This window comes from Rhinoraja longicauda, chromosome 1 (assembly GCF_053455715.1).
Source record: "Rhinoraja longicauda isolate Sanriku21f chromosome 1, sRhiLon1.1, whole genome shotgun sequence".
In the NCBI taxonomy this organism is placed as follows: domain Eukaryota; kingdom Metazoa; phylum Chordata; class Chondrichthyes; order Rajiformes; family Arhynchobatidae; genus Rhinoraja; species Rhinoraja longicauda.
The window spans coordinates 40,300,125-40,328,045 of NC_135953.1; the positions used below are offsets into that span (position 1 = coordinate 40,300,125).

General features: G+C 40.4%; 1 protein-coding gene across 3 annotated transcripts in view; it reads left to right on the forward strand.

Annotated features, from left to right (window-relative positions):
- The window catches only part of npr3 (natriuretic peptide receptor 3), a 76,120-nt gene that overhangs the window by 44,079 nt on the left and 4,120 nt on the right, over positions 1-27,921 (forward strand). For 2 of the 3 annotated variants that reach the window (XM_078396026.1, XM_078396045.1), the window contains exons 4-8: positions 4,946-5,081; positions 8,240-8,334; positions 9,713-9,851; positions 11,936-12,020; positions 25,747-25,802. In XM_078396026.1, coding sequence (XP_078252152.1) covers positions 4,946-5,081; positions 8,240-8,334; positions 9,713-9,851; positions 11,936-12,020; positions 25,747-25,802 — 511 coding nt within the window. The remainder of the gene's footprint in view (positions 1-4,945; positions 5,082-8,239; positions 8,335-9,712; positions 9,852-11,935; positions 12,021-25,746; positions 25,803-27,921) is intronic. The other variant, XM_078396036.1, reaches the window with a different exon arrangement.

A 27,921-nucleotide genomic window follows, 5' to 3' on the forward strand; every position in this document is an offset into this window, starting at 1 on the left:
GAGCAATGCTATCAGCTCTATTTCCTTAATTATTTCCCTATCTACACTGTCTATAATACATATCCATTGGCACCACTTCCACCCGTTTCCCCCACCCTTACTCTTACAGCAGTATGTAAGCAGTGGCCAGTTAAGAGATGTGAGAGGAAACCAGGACACTCAGAGAATACAGGTAGTATATCGAGACCTCAAGATCACCTTGAGGCTGTTTGCTCAGTCCCCTGCTCTACTGTTTGATCAGTCTGAAGAAGGGTCTCGACCCGAAACGTCACCCATTCCTTCTCTCCAGAGACGCTGCCTGACCCGCTGAGTTACTCCATCATTTTGTGTCCAGCCCTGCTCTACTCTATCTATACCCATGACTGTATAGCCAGACATCTTTAAATCATCTGACAATATCATCTTTAAATTCACTGATGATACCACCAATATTGGATGAATAACAGGTCAGAGTATTGGGCACAGAGTATAGGGCACAGATTGATAATCTGATCCTGTACAATGACCTTGCTTGCAATGTTAGTAAGACCAAGGAGCTAATTGTTGACGTCAGGAGGGGAAATCTGAGGAAACACAAACCTGGCTTCATCACTGGAACAGCAGTGGAGAGTCAACAGCTTCAAGTTCCTGGGTGCACATATTATTGAAGATCAGTGCTGGGCCCAGCACATTAATGCAAGCACAAAGAAAGCTATTCAAAGCACGTACTTCCTCAGAGATTTGAGGAGATTCAGCACGTTGCCAGGTAGACCGTACAGTAGAGAGCACACTGACTGGGTGTATCATGGCCTGGTTCAGTAACCTGAACACCCAGGAATGAAGGAGGCTACAGAAACCCGGTCCAGTACTGATATTGATCTCCCAACATAGAAGGGATATCATCTAAGACCCACACTACCCTAGCCATGCTCTTATCTTGTCTGAGAATTAGCCTGAGAACCTTGACCTCCAGATTTAAGAACAGCTTCTTCTCAGCAACTATCAGGGTCTTGAACACTGCGCAACACTAACCACAACCCGACCTCCGTGACCACTATGATCTACTATGGACTTTACACGTACTTCAGTTTTGCACTATAATGCTCCGATTACACTAATGATACTAATGATTATCAATTTATTGTATTACTAATTATTGTACAGTAACTTATTTGTATGTTATTGCGTTAATGGATCTGTAGAGCAGCTGCAAGTAAGAATTGCATTGTTCCGTTGCTGGTACACATGACCATTCAACACCTTTGATTCTTAACTCTCTTCATACGCAAGCTATACACAGACAGCACCGGAGGTCAGGATTGACCCCTGGTCGCTGGAGCTGTGAAACAGCTGCAAGGCTAGCGCCAACTTGCATTTTGCTGCTTTGACTGAATAATTCAGCATGTTTCGTAAAATTTTATCAATGAAGCCACTAGTCTCTTTCAACATAATCGCCAATTAATTCAGTATCATACATGGATTACACATGGATTACACTTCCTTCCTACGTTGAATACATTTCATTTTCCTGCTTCCATACTTTGTCTTACCATTTCTGTAATTGCCTGCCCCATCTGATTATGTTGAGTGAATTAGAATAGTCCCTTTGAGGCCCGTGCAAATGGAGTCATTAAAAGAGCTTTGATACTTGAAAGGAAATCTTCAAAGAGCAGAATCCTCTGATGGTCACATTTTAGAAAATGATGTTAAAATAATTTTCTCAAACTAGAAAAAGGCATTGTTATTGATCTCATTCATACAACCCAGCACATTTACATTATTAGGAATAGATGATGGGATATTGTACATTATTAACATAACATGTAATGAACTTCAGAAACTAATCTTAGTTATAGATTATATCTGCTTTTGCTCTATTCTAATGTATTTCCTATGACGGAAAATTCTGACTGAATTCGTAGCGTTCTCTCATCAAATGTCTCTCTGTATTTATTCACAAAATGCTGGAGTAACTCAGCAGGTCAGGCAGCCTCTCGGAAGAGAAGGAATGGGTGACTTTCGGGTCGAGACCCTTCTTCTGACCCGAAACGTCACGCATTCCTTCTCTCCCGAGATGCTGCCTGACCTGCTGAGTTACTCCAACATTTTGTGAATAAATACCTTCGATTTGTACCAGCATCTGCAGTTATTTTCTTATACTAAATGTCTCTCTGTGTTACTTTTATACTGTTATTGTGCCAGGTAAAGGAAAAGATCAGAATTTCTCACCATCACTTTGAGGAAGTTCTTATAGAGTCATAGAGTGATACATTGTGGAAACGGTCCCTTCGGCCCAACTTGCCCACACCGGCCAACATGTCCCAGCTACACTCGTCCCACCTGCCTGCGCTTGGTCCATATCCCTCCAAACCTGTCCTTTCCATGTACCTGTCTAACTGTTTCTTAAATGTTGAGATAGTCCCAGTGTCAACTACCTCATCTGCCAGCTTGTTCCATACACCCACCACCCTTTGTGTGAAAGTTCTTCATTTGTCTAACTCTATGGGGTATGGGGTATGGGGAGAAGGCAGGAACGGGGTACTGATTGATAGTGATCAGCCATGATCGCATTGAATGGCGGTGCTGGCTCGAAGGGCTGAATGGCCTACTCCTGCACCTATTGTCTATTGTCTATTGTCTATGAGCTGCAGACCACTCAGTGTAACCTGCAAGGACCTTGCTTGTATGATATTTAGAAATCTAGGGGTCTGCATGCTTGCAAATCAGAGTGACAGGGAGGGCAGCGATCTAGATTGCTTTTGTGTGAATCTGTTCCTTCTTATACAAAATAGTGAGGGTCACTTCAGATTTACTACTTGTTAAATTAGTTGGCATATACTACCAACATTCGCCAAAGTAAGTAATTGAAACACATGTGCAGTCAATATGATCATACTAGTTTCACACTGATAGATGAGGCTGAACATTTACATGGAAGTTAACCTAATGGATGAATAGAGTTTAGAGTCATGAAACATGGACACAGTGCCCTTCAGCTCAACTTCTCCATTCTGCTCAAGTAGCCTACCCACGCTTGTCCCATTTGCCTATGTTTGGCCTATATTCCTCTGAATTTTTCTATCTATATACCTGTCCAAATATCTTTCAAACATTGTAATTTTACCTGCCTCTACCACTTCCTCTGAGAGCTTGTCCATGATCATGTGGATTAGTGATCATGTGGCTAAATATTTAAGAAACGGCTAACATATTTAAAATTATTCATCACTCATTCATGCCTAGAAATTCAGTCATGCAGCAATTCCACTTTCAGTATTACTTGTAGCTAGAGAAAACTCCTGAATAGATTATTTTATGATTGAATACACATATAATTACAAACTTATTTGTTCATCTCCTGTTTATAGAGTAAATTGTCATTGGGTAGTGTCTGTGAAACCATACTTTGGTAGCACATCATACCGTGCAGCTGTGTAACCTAAAGTGGCCTCCTTGTGCTCTTACCTCTTACCTCTATCCCCAACAATCTTTGGAGCTGGACCCAAGTTCATTTGCGTTCAATGGTTTCCTTTTTAAAAATAACATGCTGCCTAATGCCTTTGCGATGGGCACTATTGTTTTTGTAACCGTTGACCAAGGACCAATACAGCAGTTGGCATGTGCACAGTGACTGGTTAATACACCACAATAGTATTTAGTATATCAATCTTGCAATAGATACTCACAAAATGCTGGAGTAACTCAGCAGGTCAGGCAGCATCTCAGGAGAGAAGGAATGGGCGATGTTTGGGGTCGAGACCCTTCTTCAGTCTGAAGAAGGGTCTCGACCCAAAACGTCGCCCATTCCTTCTCTCCTGAGATGCTGCCTGGCCTGCTGAGTTACTCCAACATTTTGTGAATAAATACCTTCGATTTGTACCAGCATCTGCAGTTATTTTCTTGCACTAGATACTGATAAACATCCAGGTTCAGGATTAGGATTGATGTACCGAATTATATATCTCTACCTTATTCATGTTTATATTCTTGCATTCTTCCAATTTCTGTAGTAATGTGCAGCATTTCTTTAATAATCTACATTAATTTCGCTATCTGTCAGGATGTTTATATATTTAGGGCACTTTCTGCAGGTAGTTGACTTTGTGATCTTAAAGGAAGACATTGATTTAATAGCAATCGTCTTTGCTGTCAACTTTCATCATCTTTTCTCCCATAACTGAGTGGGTATCAGATATCAAATACCATGAATACACAGACTAGGGGAATCAAGAACCAGAATACATAGTTTTAAGGTGAGAGGGGAAAATTTTAATAGGAGCCTGAGGGCCAACTTTTTCACACAAAGGGTGGTGGATATATGGAATGAGGTCCCAGAGGAGGTAGTTGAGGCAGGGACTATCACAGCAGTTAAAAGATATTTGGGCAGGTACATGGCTAGGAAAGGTTTAGAAGGATAAGGGTCAAATGTAGGTAGGTAGGACAAGTGGAGACGAGGTATCCTGGTTGGTATGGGCAAATTGGGCCGAAGGGCCTGCTTCTACACTGTATGACCCAATGACTCTATTTGGAACTTGCTATCAAAGGAGATGGTGGTCAGAAGCAATGTCACAGGGATCTTTAGAAGATATTTAGACAGGCTCTGTACTAGGCAAGGCATAGAAGGATGCAGGCAAATGGGATTGGTGTAGAGAGCAAAACAATCATTCAGTTTCAGTTTAATTTATTGTACAGTGAAAATCTTGCACCAATTAATATTGTGGACTGAGAAGCCCATTTGTGTGCTATACAATGACTCAACAGTGAAAGTAAAATTCAAATCAACAAATTGAAGTTTTAACTTCTGATATTTTTATGAAGCATATTCACAGTAACACTGCTAACTAATTTTGATGTGAGGATGGATCCTCAAATAATTATTTATGCATAATTATCTTCATTCATTTGTGTTAAACTTGCGTCTAGTTCACATTGTTCCATTTGCTCAAACTGGCTATGTCTTCTGCAGGTAAACATGTTTGTTGAGGGGTTCCATGATGCCATTGTTCTTTATGCCAAAGCACTTCAAGACTGTCTGAAGCGGGGTTACAGTAAAACCAATGGATCACAGATTGTACAGAAGATGTGGAATACAACCTTTGAAGGTAAAGTAGTCATGTAAAACTATACCCATCTCGATATACCAATGACATAATTTCAAGGACTTCAATTGTTCTTTAAAGCTAAACACGTCTCAGAACAAATGTTAGAAACACAACATTTAATAACCTGACCAAAACAGATAACTTAAGCCAAATATCATAAGAGTTAGCTCTGATAGAAATCAGAGAATTAAAATGCAAATAAATTCATTAATAACAGGGGAACAGATTATTTCTGATTCTAGATTAAAACAGGTTAATTCAAATCTGTTCAGTTGTCATTTCTCAGTTTACATTTCTTGTCCGGATTGTGTAGTAAATGTTGAAGGAATCATTTAAAATATTTAAAAAGCATATAAAACAAAAATCTAATTTCACAATGTGATTCAGTCCAATGGCGTAAGTACAAAAAAGCTAGCAATTAAAGATTTAAGAAAATGCTTAGTTCATTAGAATGCAAGATAAGTGTAAAGGATTGAATAATCCTTTCAATTTCCTAAAATGGTGTTTTTAAAATTATTGTATCATGCTGTTGTACAGCACAGAACAGGGCCCTCAGCCCAACTTGTCCATACTGACTGTGATGCCTATCTACAGTATACTAATATAATTGCCTGCATTAGGCCCATATTGTTCTACTCCTTTTCTCAGCAAATACCTATCGAAATGCCTTTTAAGTGTTATAATCATATCTGCCCCTGCCAGCTCCTCCAGCAATTCATTCCCTCTATGTGAAAAATTACCCCTCAGATGCGTTTAAAATTTTTCCTCTCTCACCTACAACCTATGTCTTCTCATTTTAGACTCTCCTAACCTGAGAAAAAGATTCTGACGATCGACCCTGTCGGTGACTATTATAAACCATTTCACCATATAGTTCACCATTCAGCCTCCTATGTTTCAGTGAGAACAAACCCTAATTTTTTTCTGGTACCTTCTACTCCAGGTAACATCCTGGCATATGTCTAATGGACCGTTTCGAAAGCTACCACAAACTACCTTCGATGTAGCAACCAGAACTGTATATAATGGTCTAAATGTGGCCTGACCAATGTTGTGTACAGGCACAACATGTTGTCCTACCTCAAGTTTTCTGGAGAACCGTTTCTTAGAGTGGTAGTAGAATGATGTAAGTTACACTCAGTGAATTTCAAGAACAGCTGCGAAGGATGAGGGTTGTGATTTTATTTCAGGTCCCCACATAGAAAATCCACCACAAAATCCTCCAAGGGGCATTGCATGCACAATCTTACAGGCCCATCATTGGCGTTTCTTAATTCTTCTTTCTTTTCGAAAGTCTTGCTGAAGTAAATGTATACATACGGTGCCTACCAAGCTGCTTTATCAATCGTCTTAGTTACCTTCTCAAACAACTCAATCAGATTTGTGAAACGTAATTTCCCCTACACAAAACCATACTGACTATCCCTATTCTGCCCCTGCTTTTCCATGTGAACATAAATTTTGTCTCAGAATTTTTCAAATAATTTCCCTCCTCTTGATGTAAGGCTCCTTGGCAACCAGGTGAGAATTATTTATAAAGGATCTTGTAATAAAGTCACAACCCTTTTCCTTAGAAGCAGATCTTGCAATTTACTTTACATAGCCAACATCATTTTAAGAAACAATTCCTCAGAAAACTTGAGTATAAAAATTAATATACAGCGCAGTGGTAGAGTTGCAACCTCACTGCGCCAGAAACCTGGGTTCGGTTGCAGCTAGGTCTTTTTCTATGAACTAATACTACCTTTAATACTATCAAGAGTGGACCATTCTTCCAACTGTTTATATATAAATACTATTTATCATCTGACTATTTAATGTTGTTTCCTAATGTACCATTTCCACCTTATGCCTCTCACATTTTTGTTGTGCTTTATTTAGACCCCTTTGTTCCAGATTATATGAAATCACTTCCAATTTTTATATAAAATTCCAACATTATAATTATTATTCTCCAGGTTCCCCTGGTAACTACCAAATTATCAATTAACCCCTGCTTATTACACAATAAAGTGGCTTGTTCTCTATTTGGTTCAGGCTTCCATGAAAATATTCTCACTGATGTTGCATGCATTTGCCTCCATATTATTACTACCAATTTGATCTACCCAATTTATATTTAAAATCTTCCATCATTATTGCATTACATGCATCTCCAATCTGCATTAACAATATTTATTAGGGACCTTTGGACAACTTACAATGTGTTCTGCCCTTTAGTGTTCCACAGAACAACAGAGAAACTTAGATAAGGCATCAATAACAAGTGACAATTTAAAAATAACAGCCTGGGAATTCTAAAGTGAAATTAGCAATTTTGTTTTTTATGTAAAAGAAAAAAAAATTCAGAAACATCCTCAGGCTGTGGAATTTGAACCAGTTGGAACTCTCTAGACTGAGATTAATCTTTGTTGGCATATAGGTAACAGATGAATTGACCTTTGTGCCTAAGATCAATGATGATCTAATTGAAATGTAGAAGACATTCTGAAGAGTGAATAATACAGAACTCTTTCCAATGCTTGCAGTGAAGTTCTATGGGGCTAATGTGCTACACATATGCCAGGAAGGGCACGTATCAGTATTGTGAGTTGGGCAACTGGAAAAGTAATATCATCTGGCTGATCTGGCAAACTGGAAATAACCAAGTTGTTAAATTGTTCTGTCTAGCTGTTGGTGAACTCTTCAATAATTGAACTTTGGAAGGGACACAGTTCATGGCCTGTTTGAGAAACACATCATGGCGTACCAGAGGGAGTGGTGTGGAATTTTCTCTGTCTGTCCAAACACATTTCAGACAAATCTATGTTTGAATTGGACTGTATTCAGAATCCCTTTGCCTAAAAAAAACAAAGGCAAAATTATTTTAATGACTCTGATATTAATTATTGGTAAGACAAGTCATGTGTTCTCAAAGCTGGAATTATCCAGCATTCTATTAGCTAAATTAGAAAACAATGTGGTATCTGGAATGAACGCAGGCATTAGAAAACAATGGCAATTTATTTGGGAATGCCAACAAAAATGTTGGAAGAAGAATGGGATTTCCTGTTGTATATTTCTTCATCAATCTGTTGAATCATCTCTTGTTTCATTTGGAATTGAAGAACTTTTTTAAATTTAATTGATTTCATTATTTGGTGCATTCCATTTATCAGGCATAGCAGGCCAGGTGTCAATTGACGCCAATGGAGACAGATACGGAGATTTCTCTGTGATAGCAATGACTGACCCTGCGAGTGGCACACAGGAGGTAATTAAAATTGTTACTTCTCGAAGCCATTTTATAAAGTTTTAATATTAAGGATTTGTTTCGGAATGAATTAACTGGTTGTAATGAATTGCAGAAAATGCCCTTCATTGGTGCTATAATCAAAATTCTTTATTTTATTAAATTGATCGTCTGAATCAGTACATGATTTCATTTAAATACTTGAAAGTAAATATTATTGAAAATTAAAGATTGTTGGAAATGCTAATTTACATTACCCCTTTGAACGTTACCAACAATATTTAGGCATAGAATTAATCTGGTCATAGGGAGCTAATGTTCATTTATCTCTCAGGATATGCATTTTTAAAATATTTGTCTTTAATATTGCCATCAGAAAATAGAGGTATTTCAAGGTGGCCAGAGACTTAGCAGATTGTGTATTATCTTATGTAAGTTATTGCCTCACACAGCTGTTACAAAACACATTCTTTTCACCTCTTGGGTATCAAACTCCTTTGGTTCCAAAAGCACTGAGTATTTTGCAATAATATTCATTGTGTGCCATTGGATGGATTTGCTTTTCTGTTTCCTGGTACATTACATAACTTAGTCCATCTTACATAATTAAAGTTGTCAACTATTTGCCTTTTGGGCAACTAACACTGAAGCATCGCACATGTTGTTGAACCATTTGCTGCCTTTCAAATTACCCAGGAATTACCAAGGTACCAAAGCAATTGCACTGCGAATATTTCAAATGCTATGCATTTCAGAGATGCTGGGGCACCAACATTGGTGTAATGTGCCAATTGGCATCCTTCGTTATAGAAGTCTATAATGGATCTACAAATAGAGTCCAACAAAATTATTTATCTATCGTAAGCTTATGAAATAGATAGCTTTCCCAACTTTCTGAGCCCTTCTTTACTCAGAGGATGGTGGCTGTGTGGAATGAGCTTCCGGTGGAAGTGGTGGAGGCAGGCTCGATTTTATTATTTAAGAGTAAATTGGATAGGTATATGGATGGGAGGGGATTGGAGGGTTGTGGTCTGAGAGCAGGTAGATGAGACTAGGTCAGAGAAAGTGGTCGGCGTGGACTGGTAGGGCCGAACGGGCCTGTTTCCGTGCTGTAATTGTTATATGGTTATTGTTGGTGATCCATTCCCCTTTACCATCACAGTCACTCTTCCCATTTCAGTGGACACAACACTGTTTCTGAAAACAGAATTTTAAACCAGTAATATCTGTGGTAGTTTGTGGCACTGAAATTGAGCTTATTGGTATTCAAATTTGGCTCCAAATAATAAAATCTTTGAGAGGAAGACATTATTTTGGCTATGGTGAAATACATAGAATATAGGGGAGAAAATAATTTTAATTTCAAGGATCCTTATTTTTTGTGTCTCTTTGATTGCAGGTCATTGCTGACTACCATGGGTTGAATGGAACCTTTGAACTGAGGCCAAATGTCAGACTTCCTTGGGCAAATGGAATGCCCCCTCCAGATGAACCAAGCTGTGGTTTTTCCAAGGACAATACTGCCACCTGTAAATCATGTAATTTTTCTTCCAACATTGAACTCTTTTCTCATTTGAAAAGGATGTGGGAGAGTATAAAGTAATGAGTAATGAATATAAAGTAATGAGTAATGAGCCCACATTATCTACACCGAGCTGGTCTAATCCATATTTATTCCACCCATAATCCCTTCAACTATCTCAGTACACGTGACAATGATAATAAACTAAAAGAAACTAAACTTCTCCCAGATTTTTCTGCTCAGCTACATGCTTGAAGGAAATTTACAGTTGCCAGTCAGCCTACAAACTTGCATGCCTTTGGAATGTGGGGGTACACACAAGCAGTCGCAGGGAAAATGTACAATCTCCATGGAGACTACTGTGGAGGGCAGGATTAAACCTGGATCGCTGGAGCTCCATGGAAGAGCTCTATCGGTTATACCATTGTGCCACCTGATATAATGATATTTCAATAATACTAATTATCTCATAATCTAACATACTGATTCACTGCCAATAAGCAAAGTAACAAAAATGAGGGGAAAATGTGCATTAATAACTGACCAGTAGCTAGCAGCAGATGGTTTCTACCTCAGAGTTTTAAAATAAGTAGTCATAGAAACATGGAAAATAGGTGCATTTTTCCTGCATCTAGCTTGCCAGTCCTTCTATAATTTTATACCTTTCTATAAGATCCCCTCTCATCCTTCCAGTGAATACAAGCCCAGTCATTCCAATCTTTCCTCATATGAGGAAATATATCGTCATAATTATAATATTCCTAAATTCTCATAGTTTGCAAACTGTAGTTTTGGATTTGAAAACCTGTAAATGTCACAGCTATTTAAGAATAGCAAGATGGAGACAAGGAAATTGTAGATATTTGCCTCACATTTATTTTTAGGAAACTGATCTGTACTTAACAGTGAGATTTTTCACCTGTAAAAATAACTAGTTTAGATTAGTAAATGTCTCATGAGCCTGATTCAATTTCTTTAAGGAGTTGATTTATTGGTTGAGGGATTGTCTCCTGACGTTGTTCATACGCACTTCAAAAAGATATATGTAAAATTCTTCACTAAAGTCAAAACACATGGAACTGCAGTTGAATTATTCACTGGGTTGGTAAATTAACTGAGTGGCAGGTAAAAAGAGTGTAAATAACAGATAGAGATTCAGAAAGTGTAGAATATATCTGTGTTAATGATTCAACTATTCACTATGTTTACAATTTGACATAACATAATTAAAAAGTCATATAGCTGAGCCTGGTGGCATTGTAAATATTAATATATTAAATAAATAGGCAACATTGTAGTGCATAGATCTCCACCTAGACAAATGAGAGCCCATAAAATGTTATAAATGGTGAAAACAATGAAACTATGTTAAAATAGATTAGGTCACTAAAATATGATCTAATAACTAAATATGATGCCAATTAAACTAAACTCCTCTGCCTACATGTGACCCCTATCCCTCCATTCCTTGCATATCTAAGTACCTATCTAAAAGCCTCTTAAATGCCACTATCGTGTCTGCCTTAAAAACATGCCTCCCACATCTCCTTTAAATTTTGTCCCTCTCCCGGCACCTTGAGCTCCTCATCTCTAAGAAAACTGAAAAGTAGATTGATAAATTATCCAGTGTAAATGATAATTGGTGGAGTATTGCGGTGAGTGAGGGAGAGAGTATAATAGAATGAAAGGCTAAATCTACAAATTATAGCCTGGCTTTTGATAAGTAAAGCTGTCAAACATTCTATGCAAAGGGTGACAGAAATGAACTCAATTCCATAATTGGCTGTTGTTAATTATAAATCTGGGACTAGTAAGCTTTTGTTAAACAGAAATGTTAAGGATATGGTTAAAAAGCAAATACATGGAATTAAATGGCAGAACAGCCTTGAATTGGTTGAATATATATGATGTGTTTATTGCAGAGCAATGTTTTGATTTAAACTGGAGCAAAGATAAACTTGAAATGGACTTATAAAAAGCAGCCAAGAAAAAGTAACCTTATAAAACATAGGTAGAAAAGTGCATTTTCTGAATATCAGCTTAGTTGAATCTAAATAAGTGATCACTATGAACAGTAACAACTTGTTTTGTCATGTGTAGGTGGGCTTGGAGAGTCTGCAGTCACGGGTATTGTGGTCGGCTCACTGTTGGGATGTTCACTGCTGCTCGCATTTTACTTATTCAGGTAGGAATGATCATTTGGGGGATTAAACCTGGTGAGGAAAATAAAACAAATCATTTCATTTCTTCAACAGAATATCTGCATGGACTTATCCAATACTTCAACAGCATGGGCATTATAAAAGCAAGCCTTTATTTCACACAATGAAAAAAAAATGTTGGTGAAAAAATGCATGTTGGCATTTTGCCAGACGTCTGTTAAGTCTATGTATACAGGGTTCTCTACTTGTCGGGCATTCTCAGAGCTCAAGGGGCTCTATATAGACCACTAATTAGATTCAAATGAATGAATGAAATGGCTCTAAAATGCAGAGGTCCTCCCTGACACCAATGACCTCAAACAGTTGGCCTGCCAGGCTCTGCTGAGGTAAATAATCAGCTACTGACATAAATGTCACGGCATGTTTTAAGAACTAATTCATATATCACAATATAAAGTTGTCACATTGGCAACATTGACAGCTTGAAACATACTGATCTCCCTCAAGTTTGTTTACTTAGTAACATTTTATTCCTAACTTTTATTTTAAAGTTTTAATAGCAGAAAGAATATTTCAGCAGAATCCTTTTTTGTGACCTTCCAAAGGATCTGCTTGGCGCTTGGGTTTGGCTTTGTAATTTCATTTCCCCCATGGATACCACACTCCAGTGTTAATGGCGGAAGGTAAACTGTACTGGAATGCGGCAAGACTGACCGAGGTCACTGTAGCCGGAGGCAGGGTTCTATAATTCAAGGGCAAAGGGCAGCACAAAAGACGAGGATTGCCTGTTCTCATTTATCAGAACTACTTCATAAGCTTTCTATGCCTTTATTCTTCCTTTAATAATGTAGGCGTCATATAATCGCCCATATCCTCAAGAAATAGGGGCCCATGTCTCTAGACTTGATCAGTAAATGAACTACTGTAGGCCGGTGTTACTCCTCATGGCAAGCCTTAATTAAATGCTGTCTCCATATTTATCTGTCTAATCTATTCAGGGGGGGGGGGGGGGGAGGGTTGGCAATAGCTAACTTAATGCACAGACACAGTTAAAGTACATATCTAAAAGCTTAAGGATTTTCTAGACACTAAAATATTTTGTTGTTAACAATCTTCCCACAAATCTAAAGAATACAGAAACGGCAAGGAGGGGGGGATGCAAGGGAAGAGATTCAGTAAATACCATGCATAAATACATCTCAGTAAAGAATTCTCAAATAAACCAGGTTGAATTCATGAGGGGTACAGGGGTCATGAAAGCTATGGAAGTCAGGGAGGAGAGATCCTGAAACATATCATTGTTATGAAAGTAGTTCATGTGAAAGTGGATAAATCCCAGGGGTCTGACCAAGTCACCAAGACTGATCCAGAAAGTGAGATTACATGGGATCCAGGGTGAGCAATATCTCTAAGTTTGCGGATGACACGAAGCTGGGTGGCAGTGTTAGCTGCGAGGAGGATGCTAGGAGGCTGCAGAGTGACTTGGATAGATTAGGAGAGTGGGCAAATGCATGGCAGATGCAATATAATGTGGATAAATGTGAGGTTATCCACTTTGGCGGCAAGAACAGGAAAGCAGAGTATTACCTGAATGGTGGTTAATTAGGAAAAGGGGAGATGCAACGTGACCTGGGTGTCATGGTGCACCAGTCATTGAAAGCAAGCGTGCAGGTGCAGCAGGCAGTGAAGAAAGCGAATGGTATGTTAGCATTCATAGCAAGAGGATTTGAGTATAGGAGCAGGGAGGTTCTGCTGCAGTTGTACAGGGCCTTGGTGAGACCGCACCTGGAGTATTGTGTACAGTTTTGGTCTCCTAATCTGAGGAAATACATTCTAGCCTTAGAGGGAGTACAGAGAAGGTTCACCAGATTGATCCCTGGGATGGCAGGACTTTCATATGAAGAAAGACTGGATAGACTAGGCTTATACTCGCTGGAATTTAGAAGACTGAGGGGGGATCTTATTGAAACATATAAAATTCTTAAGGGGTTGGAGAAGCTAGATGCGGGAAGATTGTTCCCGATGTTGGGGAAGTCCAGAACCAGGGGTCACAGCTTAAGGATAAGGGGGAAGTCTTTTAGGACCGAGATGAGAAAACATTTCTTCACACAGAGAGTGGTGAGTCTGTGGAATTCTCTGCCACAGAAGGTAGTTGAGGCCAGTTCATTGGCTATATTTAAGAGGGAGTTAGATGTGGCCCTTGTGGCTAAAGGGATCAGGGGGTATGGAGAGAAGACAGGTACGGTTACTGAGCTGGATGATCAGCCATGATCATATTGAATGGCGGTGCAGGCTCGAAGGGCCGAATGGCCTACTCCTGCACCTATTTTCTATGTTTCTATGATACTAAGTAGTGTTGGAAGGAACTGCAGATGCTGGCGTCAACTGAAGATAGGCACATAAAGCTGGAGTAACTCAGCAGGTTGGGCAGCATCTCTGGAGAAAAGAAACAGGTGACATTTCAGATCAGTCTGGGTCTCGACCCAAAATGTCACCTATTTCCTTTCTTCAGAAATGCTGCCTGACCCACTCAGTTCCTCCAACTTTCTGCGTCAATCTTTGGATACTAAGTTGGCTTGGTGATTGGAGTCAGAGGGTGGTAGTGGAGGTTACTTTTCACATTGGAAGGTTGTTTGCCGCGGGGGTCAGTGCTGCGTCCCCTGTTGTTTCTCATGTATATTAAACATTTGGATGGAGATGTTGGTGGCAAGATTTGTAAGTTTGTGAATGACACTAAAATTCAATGTGTAGTGGACCATGAAGATGGTGGTCTCAAGTTACGGCAGGATCTAAATCAACAGAGAAAATGAGCAAAGAAATGGCAGATGGAATTTAATATAGACAGATCTTGGTGAAGCATTTTGGGAACCCAGGCTAGGACCTACGCAATGAATGACAGAGTTCTGAGGAATGCTATAGAACAGAGATACTAGGGTGGCGCAGTGTTACAGTGGTGTAATGCAGATGATGCAATGCTGAGGCTCTATAACCCTCGACCCGAAACGTCACCCATTCCTTCTCTCCTGAGATGCTGTCTGACCCGCTGAGTTACTCCAGCATTTTGTGTCTACCTTCAATTTGAAGCAGCATCTGCAGTTATTTTCCTTCACCTCTATAATGTACTGGTCAGGCTGCATTTGGAGTACTGTGAGCAAATTTGGGCCCCATATCTGAGGAAGGATGTGCTGGCTCTAGAGAGGGTGCAGAGGAGGTTTACAAGAATGATCCCAGGAATGAGTGGGTTAGCATATGATGAGCGTTTGACAGCATTGGGACTCTAATCCTTGGAGTTTAGAAGGTTGAGGGGGAACCTCATTGAAACTCACAGAATAATGAAAGGCATAGATAGAGTGGATGTGGAAAGGATAGACAATAGACAATAGGTGCAGGAGGAGGCCATTCGGCCCTTCATGCCAGCACCGCCATTCACTGTGATAATGGCTGATCATCCACAATCAATACCCCATTCTTGCTTTCTCCCCATATCCCCTGACTCCGCTATCTTTAAGAGCTCTATCTAACTCTCTCTTGAAAGCATCCAGAGAATTGGCCTCCACTGCCTTCTGAGGCAGAGAATTCCACAGATTCACAACTGTCTGGGTGAAAAAGCTTTCCTCATCTTCGTTCTAAATGGCCTATCCCTTATTCTTAAACTGTGGCCCCTGGTTCTGGACTCCCCCAACATCGGGAACATGTTTCCTGCCTCTTGCGTGTCCAATCCCTTAATCCCTTAATAATCTTATATGTTTCAATAAGATCCCCTCTCATCCTTCTAAATTCCAGTGTATACAAGCCCAGTCGCTCCATTCTTTTAACATATGACAGTCCCGCCATCCCGGGAATTAACCTCGTGAACCTACGCTGCACTCCCTCAATAGCAAGAATGTCCTTCCTCACTTTTGGAGATCAAAACTGCACACAATACTCCAGGTGTGGTCTCCCTGCTTTCTCTCTCCCTCTTTTCTTAAAAAGTGGGATAACATTAGCTACCCTCCAATCCACCGGAACTGATCCTGAATCTATAGAACATTGGAAAATGATCACCAATGCGTCTATGATTTCTAGAGCCCTGGAGTTCCTTTAGTGCCCTGGGATGCAGACCATCATGCCCTGGGGATTTATCAGCCTTCAATCCCATCAGTCTTCCCAACACCATTTCCTGCCTAATATGAATTTCCTTCAGTTCCTCCGTCACCCTAGGACCTCTGGCCACTAGTACATCTGGGAGATTGTTTGTATCTTCCTTAGTGAAGACAGATCTAAAGTACCTGTTCAACTTGTCTGCCATTTCCTTGTTCCCCATAATAAATTCACCTGTTTCCTCTGGTGGGAGAGTCTAGGCCTCCACAGCCCTCTGTGCCAAAAAGTCCCACAGATTAACTAAACTCTGACCAAAGAAGTTCCTCCTCACCTCCTTTCTAAAAGAGCACCCTGTAATTCTGAGGCACTCAGAGGGTGCTCTTTTAGAAAGGAGGTGAGGAGGAACTTCTTTGGTCAGAGTTTAGTTAATCTGTGGGACTTTTTGGCACAGAGGGCTGTGGAGGCCAAGTACATGGATATTTTTAAGGTAGAGATAGACAAATTCTTGATTAGAACGGGTGTCAAGGGTTATGGGGAGAAGGCAGGAAAATGGGATTAGGAGGCAGAGATCAGCCTTAATTGAATGGTGGAGTGGACTCGATGGGCCGAATGGCCTAATTCTACTCCTTTAACTTGTGAACTTATGGTAAAACTGCTGCCTCACGCTGCCAGAGATCCAGGTTCTATCCTGACTCTGGGTGCTGTGTGTGTGGAGTTTGTACGTTCTCCCTGTGACTGCAACAGTTCCATTTGGGTGCTCGGGTTTCCTCCCATATTTCTAAGATGTGCAGGCTTGTAGGTTAATTGGATTCTGCAAATTGTCCGTAGTGTGTAGGATGCAAAAGTGGGATAAAATAGAATGGTACATGGTTGATTGATGGTCGGAGTGGGCCCAGAGGACCAAAGGGCTGTTTCCACATTGTATCTCTTCGATCATCGTTTTGATCATCGCAGATGTACATATGTTGGTGAAACTACACCAGGAATATTGTATGCAGCTCAGATCGCTATATTACAGGAAGATATGGTTAAGCCAGAGAGTGTATGGAAAAGATTCACAAAAATATTGCAGGGACGAGAAGACTTGAGTTGTAAAGAGACTCTGGTTAGGTTGGGGCTATTTCCTTTGGAGTGAAGGTGGCTGAGGAATGGCCTGATTTATAAACTTGAGGGGCATAGACAAGGAAAATGGTCACAGACTTTTCCTTAGGTAAGGAAGTCGGGCATGGGTTAAGGTGAGAGGGAAAACAATTAAAGGCGACCCGATGGGTGGTGAGTATGTGGAGTGTGTTAGACAATAGACAATAGACAATAGGTGCAGGAGTAGGCCATTCGGCCCTTTGAGCCAGCACCGCCATTCAATGTGATCATGGCTGATCATTCTCAATCAGTACCCCGTTCCTGCCTTCTCCCCATACCCCCTGACTCCGCTATCCTTAAGAGCTCTATCTAGCTCTCTCGAATGCATTCAGAGAATTGGCCTCCACTGCCTTCTGAGGCAGAGAATTCCACAGATTCACAACTCTCTGACTGAAAAGGTCTTTCCTCATCTCCATTCTAAATGGCCTACCCCTTAGTCAGAAGAAGTGCGAGGGATGGGTAAAATTACAACAGTTCAAAGACATTTGGACAGGTTTAATGGATGGGGAAGAGGTTTTAAGGGTTATGATCTAAATGTAGACAAATACGATAAGTGCAAGAAGCCACTTTTGTTAACATGGAGAATTTGGGCTAAAGGATGTGCTTTCTTGCTGTAAAACTCTGTGACTCTGCAAGTATGACACCATGATCCAGGACAAGATTATCTCTACTATGTGTGACTATCACAGAAGATGAGGGTCGATAGAATGGAAACTGTACAGTTTGATGGCTCTATTAATGTTGAAAGCATCTGCTTTGTTTTCCAGTTGTGCTTAAAAGTCAGGGATTGACCGTGTACTAAATTTTGCCAGTGCAGGTGGGAGGCTGTTTTGACCTCTGAGTGTGCAGTCAGAAACGTATTTCTCAGACGTACCAATTCCTTTATTCATCGAGGAAGGCCCATTTAGTTTTTTCAAAGAATTTAAAGGAAATGGAGGGTTAAAAGGAGCTCATTGAAACCAAAGCTTTGGGTGAATGAAACCATTGAGAGGTGGAAAGCACTACAACATTTTAACACGTTTCTGACGGGCTGGATGGGCTGCATTGGTTAGTTTTGGTTCCGTACTGCCACTAAATTATTGAATGTTGTTGTAAAGCAAAAGGTCATTCAGCCCATCATAACCATCATTGATTTTTGGTAGATCCATTGAATTATCCGCGCTTGGATGTCAGTTCTTCACAGCCCTGTAATTATTTTCCCGCTCAGCCCATTTCCACCAGTTGTTGAAGATTATTTACAAAAGGGCCTGAGGCTCATGGGGCATGATTAACTTGAAAACAGAAATACGGGAAGGAGTGGACGTGGAGAGGATGTTTCCACCAATGGGAGAGTCTAGGACCAGAGGCCATAGCCCCAGAATAAAAGGACGCATCATTGGAAAGGAGATGAGGAGGCGTTTCTTTAGTCAGAGGTGAATCTGTAGAATTTATTTTCACAGATGGCGGTGGAGGCCAAGTCATTGGGTATTTTTAAGACGGAGATTCACAGATTCTTGATTAGTAAGGGTGTCAGGGGTTATGGGGAGAAGGCAGGTGAATGGGGTTGAGAGGGAAAGATAGATCTGCTGTGATTGAATGGCAGAGTAGACTTGATGGGCCGAATGGCCTAATTCTGCTCCTGTAACGTGAACATATGAAGAACTCAGCCAGTCAGGCAGCATCAGTGGAACAAGAAACTAGTCGATCTTTCAGGTCAGTGAACCTTCCCACTGACTGGTTTCTCGATTAAACTTTGAAGGAGTGGAATCCTTTTATTTCTATGCTGACAGGCGATGTCTGCAAACTGACGTTCAGTGACAACCTACCCCAAGACCACAGCATCACAGACAACTCCCGGGTATTCTTCACGTAATGTCTTGGATTATTTACATTCATCCGAAGGATGCTACTGTACTTTTGTGCGAAAACGGCATTCCCAACACACATGAAGAAGCATACATATGGCCTTAGGACCCGGAATAGCCCATTGGCCCTAAGATATATTCCACTATCCAATTTGATGATGGCTGATCTGATTGTAACACTAACTCCACATTCCTACCTACCCTTGATGACCTTGCCCCTCAAGAATTTGTTTAGCTCTACCTGTAAAATATTCCAATAACCTAATTCCACTACCTTCCAGGAAGAGAATTCCAAATATTCACAATTCTCTGAGAATAAATTTCACCTGACCTGTGTCATAAATGGGTAACCCCTCATTTTGTAACCCCTCATTTTCAGTGACCACGAGGTGTAGATTCCCCCACAGGTGGAAACATCCATCGACATTTACCCAGCCAAGACTTGAAAGGATCTTAAATGATTCCATCAGGGCTTTGTGACTCAGCAGGGTGGCTCACCACATTAGGAAATGGAGGCTGCACAGGGACCTAATTTACTCAAAATGCTGGAGTCACTCAGCAGATCAGGCAGCATCTCTGGAGAAAAGGGAATAGGTGACGTTTCAGATCAAGACCCTTCTCAACCAGAACAGTCACCTATTCCTTTTCTTCAGAGATACTGCCTGACCCGCTGAGTTAGTCCAGCATTTTGTATCTATCTCCGGTATAAACCTGAATCTATAGTTCAAAGGGTCTCGTCCCAAAACGTCACCCATTCCTTCTCTCCAGAGACGCGGCCTGTCCCACTGAGTTACTCCAGCATTTTGTGTCCATCTTTAGTTCCTTCCTACACAGGAACCTGATTTGCCTCTTTGTATCCAACTATCTATGCTATTGCTATTTAACAAGTGGATAGTCCTGCACTGCCTCTCCCTATCACGGAAAAAAGGAAATCTTTGGAAAGCTATGTACTTGCTTCACTCACTGCTCTGTCGCAATTGCAAATAAAGTATAGTTATCTCCTTTGAATAGAGCTGATCAGTGGCCTCCGTTATGTGGTATTCGATTACACATTGTGGAATGATTACAAATAATTCTAGGCAGGATTCCTATGCATAAGATAGATACAAAAAGCTGGAGTAACTCAGCAGGTCAGACAGCATCTCTGGAGAAAAGTAATTGGTGATGTTTTGTTTGGGCAGTTTACAACCCAGTGGTATGAACATTGATTTCTCTAACTTCAAGTAACCCCTGCATTCCCTCTTCCTCCATCCCTCCCGCACCCATGTCACACCAGCTTCAAAGTCATCTTGTTGAGTCTCACTGTCTGTACTGTTCTCACCTAACAAACTGTTAACAATGGCCTGTTTCCTTTATCATTGTTACTTCTTTGCATATCTTTCATTCATTTGCTCTATATCTCTCTACATCACCGTCTATATCTCTTTTTTCCCTTTCCCCCAACTCCCAGTCTGAAGAAGGGTCTCGACCCAAAACGTCACCTATTCCTTCCCTCTCGAGATGCTGCCGGTCCCGCTGAGTTACTCCAGCTTTTTGTGTCTATCAACGATTTAAAGCAGCATCTGCTGTTCCTTCTGACACATTTCCTATGCATAAGGTTTGAAAGGAATAGAAAGTGTGATTGCACAGTCTTTTACATAGAGTAAGTCTTTTACACGGCGTCTTTTACACATAGTCTTTTACATAGAATAAGGGAATCAAGTACCAGAGGACATGGGTTTAAGGTGTGATAGGAAAAGTTTAATAGAAACCAGAGGGGCAACCTTTTCACACAGAGGACGTTGGGTATATGGCATGAGCTGTCAGAGGAGGTAGTTGAGGCAGATACTACCACAACATTTAAAAGACATTTGAACCAATATACTGTATGGATAGGAAAGGTTCAGTGTAAATGGGCCAAATGCAAGCAGGTGGGACAAGAGTAGATGGGCATCTTGGTCAGTATTGGCAAGCTGGGCCGAAGGGCCTGTTATCATGCTCTACGACTATATAACTCTATAACTGCAGTGTCTGAGGTAAGCACTATGCTCTGAGGCAAGAGTTGTGGCTGAAGCAGGTTGCAGAGTTAATACTATCCATGTGCCTATTCAATGCTCCTATCGTATCTACCACCACCACCACCCCAGATGTGTATTCCAGGCACTTACTATCAACTGTGTAAAAAAAAATTGCCTCACATATCTCCTTTCAAATTTGCTCCTCCCACCTTAAAGATACACCCTCTAGTATTTGATATTTTCATCCTGGAAAATAGACTATCCTATCTATGCCTCTCATAATTTTATATACTTCTATCAGATCTCCCCGCAAACACTTGTGTTCCAGAGAACACAATATAAGTCTGTCCACTTTCTCCTTGTAGCTATTACCCCCAATCCAGACATCATTCTGGTAAACCTTCTCTGCACCTTTTTCAATGTCCCCACATCCTGTAATGGGGCGACCAGAACTGCATGCAATAGTACAACTGCAGCCTAACCAAACTCCTATAAAGCTGCAATATGACTTCCTGACTGTTATACTCAATGCCTGGGCCAATGAAGGAAAGCATACCATATGTCTTCTTTACCATTCTATCTTTTTGTGCTACCATTTCCAAGGAGTTTTACCTGGATCTTGGGCAACTCAAGATCCTTCTGCACATCAATGGTGTTAAAGGTCATGCCATTAATTGTACATTTTCACCTGCCATTGACCTCCCAAAGTGTAACAGCTCACACTTGCTTGTGCATGACTACTAGTTATCATATTATTACCATCACACTAGAACATGAGTTTTATTTCAGTTAATAAAGTGGTCTGTTTTGTCTTGTCGTGGGATAGTTATGGAAGGGAGGATAATGAGAAATGATCATTCAAGACTTATTCTATTCAGTTCTGCAAAAAATTAAGTACATTCCAAAGGGATATAGACAATAGACAATAGGTGCAGAAGGAGGCCCTTCGGCCTTTCGAGCCAGCACCGCCATTCAATGTGATCATGGCTGATCATTCTCAATCAGTACCCCGTTCCTGCCTTCTCCCCATACCCCCTGACTCCGCTATCCTTAAGAGTTCTATCTAGCTCTCTCTTGAATGCATTCAGAGAATTGGCCTCCACTGCCTTCTGAGGCAGAGAATTTCACAGATTTACAACTCTCTGATTGAAAATGTTTTTCCTCATCTCAGTTCTAAATGGCCTACCCCTTATTCTTAAACTGTGGCACCTTGTTCTGGACTCCCCCAACATTGGGAACATGTTACCTGCCTCTAATGTGTCCAACCCCTTAATAATCTTATACGTTTCGATAAGATCTCCTCTCATCCTTCTAAATTCCAGTGTATACAAGCCTAGTCGCTCCAGTCTTTCAACATATGACAGTCCCGCCATTCCGGGAATTAACCTAGTAAACCTACGCTGCACGACCTCAATAGCAAGAATATCCTTCCTCAAATTTGGAGACCAAAACTGCACACAGTACTCCAGGTGCGGTCTCACTAGGGCCCTGTACAACTGCAGAAGGACCTCTTTGCTCCTATACTCAACTCCTCTTGTTATGAAGGCCAACATTCCATTGGCTTTCATCACTGCCTGCTGTACCTGCAGACTATGTTTTGTAGTCTGTTAGGAATAATATACAGAGTACATCTTTGTGAAACCAGTTAAAAATGTTGCTATACATAATGTCTAGAGAAAATGTTCTTGTGGAAAAAGGAGAACATTCTTCTTATTTTCATTAATCTATATTTGAAATGGCAATAATTACTTAATTACATCAAAATATTTCATTATTGAGCAACAAGAAGTAGTTCTGCAACCACACATGTGTGACGGATAACCTTGTCCATACCATCGTGCAAAGAACTGGGCAACATATTTTAATATATCTGAAGAAGGGTCTCGACCCAAAATGTCATCTATCCCTGTCCTCCAGAGATGCTGCCTGACCCAAAGAGTTACTCCAGCACTTTATGGTCTATGCAAGATTCCAGCATCTGCAGTTCCTTGTGTCTCGATATTTTAATATGCGTTGGTGGCAAGTTCATGGTGGAAAATTACCCTATTATGCAAAAAAAAAGAAACCACACAATTTGAAACATCTCCATAAATTAGGCATGTTCTGTAGCAATCTTTGCTGATTTTGGAAGTGTTCTAATGAAGGAACCAAGCACATCGGAAGCAACCTCTGTCAAATATTTGTCCAGGAATGTGCACTGAAGCCATTTCAAATTCAGATTGATCTGAAAAGATGCCAACATGGATCTGTTTAGAATTATCCCAATTTGTCCAGTTTGGACTGCTTACAATTTTAGACACAGTTCACTGTCTGGTTTAGCTAGATGCAGCTTCAGATTTTTATTGCACAGATGTTAAACTCAAATAATCTGAAGCTGGCTCCAGAATGATGATCAAAATCTGAAGTCAGAATTGAACTCAGGAAAGCTTCAGTAGCTTTAAAATCAGGACTCTATCAAGCCAAGAGTCATGAGTGTTTAATTGTCATGTGTACCGAAATGGAACAATGAAATTCTTACTTGCAGTAGCACAACAGATTTGTAAACACAGTACTCAATAGATGACATAATAAACATACAAAAAAAGAAGTCAAAGTTCCCAGTGCAATCGAGACAGTTTGAAGTTTTGTTGGAGTTCGTAGTCTGATGGTTGTTGGGAAGAAGCTGTTCCTGAAAGTGTACGTCCCAGTTTTCAGAGTCCTATACCTTCTTCCCAATGGCAGGAATGATATGAGAGCGTGGCGAGGGTGGTGTGGGTCGTTGATGCTGATTGCCTTTTCAGTAGCGTAGAGGTCAGTATCCGTGATGGATCGGGCAATCTTCACCGCCTTTTGTAATCCTTCATTCCTGGATGTTTGAGTTTCCGTACCAGGCCATGATGCAAACAGTCAATATGTTCTTTACCATACAGCTAAAGTTCAAAATTGTAAAATGGTGTTCTTTACGAAATCTCCTCAAACCTCTAAGGAAGTAGAGGCGATAATGGGCTTTCTTTATAATTACATCAATATCCAGGACAAATCTTCAGATATATGCATGCCCAGGAACTTTATGAAGACAGGTTTGTGGATCCTCAGCCTTACTCTTCTGAAGTCAACAATCAGCTCCTTGGTTTTACTGACACTGAGGGCAAAATTGTTGTTCTGGCACCATTTGGTAGATCCTTCAGTTCAAATTTACAGCCGTTGAAGAAATTATTCTCTCCCCACTAAACATTTATGATTCCATTCTCTGAAATGGTGGCACTTCAGTGATCTAGCTACCACTCTCTCTTAATCTCACCATAGCAGAACAATTGTTCAATAGCAGGAAGTATTCTCACTCTCTATTTTTAATGACATCACTAAATTTCAGGTCAGTAGCTGCCAGGTTAGTTGTTTTCTTTCATGTTGTAGCCATGATTCTGCGATTGTTACCCCTTTCTAAGCTTCTCTAAAGTTGCTAAAGTCTACAAGGAATGCAGAGTGACTTCAGCAATATGAACACCATTTTCTAAGCACCACGTGAATCACTCTTCAATGTACTGCAGCCGTAAGGAAGTCCCCTCACTTACTGCCCAGCTGCTGTGCTGTATACAGGTTAAGGACAACTATCCAGGTGGATATCATTGAGGTTTCATTCTGCAGTGATACACTGGCACTCGCCACAGTTAGGCCATTGCAGCAAATCAAAGAACAGAAGCTGGACTAAAAGGTGTATTCTCTGATAACTGGTGACATTAGTTTGCAGCTCATGTATAAGTACACAACATTCATATAATGCTGATAAATAATGCATGATTGATGCTATGCTCTGTTATGCAAGAGTTTGGAGGTTGTAAATTATGGGTCATGACAACTGTTCACAATCCATATTCACTTGGATGAAGGGATCGTTTGCTGAAGATACACCTGTCACCTTAAACCTCTAGCCTCAAGTTTTAGACTCCTCTATGCTGCAAAAAAGACTGACTTTCTACCCTGATAATTTTATAAATTTTATAAAGGTCTCTCACCCACCCTCAGCCTCATACGTTCCAGTGAGAATAAACCCAGCCCATCCAATATCTCCTTATTGCTACAGCCCTCCATTCTGCGTAGCATCCTACCAAATCAATGACCCAACTTTTAGACTGAATGCTTCGACTGGTGCCAAATGCCTTCTTCACTAGTGGCCATTTTCAGTGAACTATGAACTTCAAGCTGAACTCTTAACTAGGTGTCAGCACCTGGTTGCTACTTTTTCTAAGGGAAGGAACCCTCCCCTCTCCCGTCCCCTCCTCTTGGACACCCCACTATGCTTGCCTTCCACTCTCTCTGGATCTTTTTATAAAATAATAGTCTGCAGAAGAATCCCAACCGGAAACATTCTCTCCAGAGATGCTGCCTGATCCGCTGAGTAACAGCATTTTCTGTCCTTTATTTTATATGTTGCCAGGTGCACTTCCAGTGCAGGATGTGACACGCAAAGATGTGACCATGTTTAGATCTGTAATAAGTGCAAAATTGCGATCATTTTTAAAAGTTATTTTAAAAAGGTTAATTGACTCTGCATCAGTGCTGTAAGTGAAAGCTGAAAGAGAAAAGCTAGCTCAGCACTCCTACAGGGATCCTGTATCATCAATCTGAGATCCTTGTTAAAATGCAAAATGTGAAATGAACCTCTTGTGCACAAAGTAAACTTTTGTAACATTGGTAACCTGTCTTTGCAGGAAGAAATACAGGATAACTGTTGAGAGACGCGCTCCAGTGCACGAAGCTGATAATGGTAAGCACCACCACTTGCAAGAAGACTCTGTCCGATCCAATCTGTCAACAGCTTAAACAGTAGACCCTTTATAAACTGTCAATTGTTGGGGAAAGTTATGAATGGTGTCACTGCAAACAAAGAAAAACTGATATGAAATTAATTATTTGAAGCGTAAGCGTAAGCGTAAGCTATTAATTTGTCTTAGTTTGTTTTGCTTTTGAAAACTCAGGAAAAATTCACTATTATATTGCACCATGCCACTGGAGGCTCCATTCTCTGTGAAGCTTATAAAATGTGATTTAGCCTGTTTCATTAAGGGCAGCAGTGACTCACACTGGCAACTGCAGAGAACTTTCAAAAGAAGATATTTTATAGATGGTCATGTATTCCAATATAGATTTCATGGGAGCTATCCCATTTGCCAAAAAAAGAAAACATTTGAAAACTAGAGTTGGTGGTTAATATTTGAAGTATGGTATTATATATTACTAGTTCATACCAACAGTTGTAAATTGAAAAAAAGTCAAGAGTCAAAGATTGTTTATTTGTCATACGCACCAAATATCAACCAGAGCAATGAAATTCTTATTGGAGCTTTATAGAAACATTAGACGCAACAACGATAATAAATATACAATAAATTATCGGTTATTCTAAATAAAGTAGACCACGATAGTGTAAAAACCAAAGTTTACAGAGCAACGGTGGTAGTACAAAATCCATAGTGGTTCGGTGCTGAGGTAAGATTGTGGTTAGCATTGTGCAGGATGGTTCAAGATGGTTAGGAAGAAGCTGTTCTTGAACCTGGAGCTAGTGATTCTTTGTTGGTGTACCAATGGGAGCAGTGAGAAGAGAGCATGGCCAGGGATGTATGGGTCTTTGATGATACTAAATGCCTTTTTGAGAAATGCTTCCTGTGGATGCCTTTAATGGTGGGGAGGACAGTACCTGTGATGGACCAGGCAATATCCACCACTTTTTGCATTTGAATTTCTGAACCAGGCCATGATGCACTAGTCCGAATGCTCTCCGCTCTACACTTGTAGAAGCTTGATAAAGTATTTGGCAACATACTGAATCTCCTCAAACTTGTGAGGAAGTAGATGCACTAGTGAGTTTCTTTGTGATTGTATCAATGTGCTGGGCCCAGGACAGATCATCTGTGATGTTTGCAGCCAGTAATTTGAATCTGCGGACTCTCACCCCGGCCGCCCTGTAAATGAAGACAGGTGCATGGTTCCTCGTATTTTTTCTTCCTGAAGTCAACAATCAGCTCCTTGGTCTTGCAAACGGTGAGGGCAAGATTGTTGTTCTGACACCACTCAACCAAATTATCAATCTCCCTCCTGTTCTCTAGTTTGTCATTACCCTCTATTCATCCAAAGAAGGAGTATTGCCAAACATATTTAAAGATAGCATGGAGCTGTGTGTGGCCATAGTCATCGGCAGAGAGAGATAAGAGCAGGGGACCAAGCAGGTGGCTTTGTATTGCCCCTGTGCTTTTAGTCAAGGAGGAGGTGGTATTTGCCAATCCATACTGATTGAAGTTGATGATAAATGAGCAAATCAGGGAGCAGAGACCCAGTTTCCTGAGTTTGACAATGTTTGGAAGAGATGATGATGTTTTCTGTGGTATATTCAGTGCTATTATTATGTAAAAATTGCTCTTACTAATGCTACTATGTGAATGCTTATTGCACTTAAATCAAATTTCTAACTCAGCAATTCTGAAGGGTTTATTGATCTGTTTATTTTAATTGGATGCATGGTTTTATTGAAATAGTGAAAGGAGAATTTGATATAAACATTAAAATTGATCCAATATTGTGAAATAAATTTCTGCCCTCTGGCAGCATAAACATGTGTGCGTATCCATTTCACGTGCGAAACATTGTAATTAGAGTTTGCAATTACTGCTTGCAACAGAGAATGCCAACTGGACATGTGCTGTAACTTTTTATGTCCAACATAATTGTCAAATCTTCAACAATGGAAAAATGATGATTGATTTTAATCAGCAGAGCTCTTCAGCATTATTAATCTAGCAATCTTACTGTATTTAATACTTATAAAATTGTAACCAGCGACTTACTCACTGGCAACTTCAGATCATTTTTCTTGCACACTAATTGTTGGA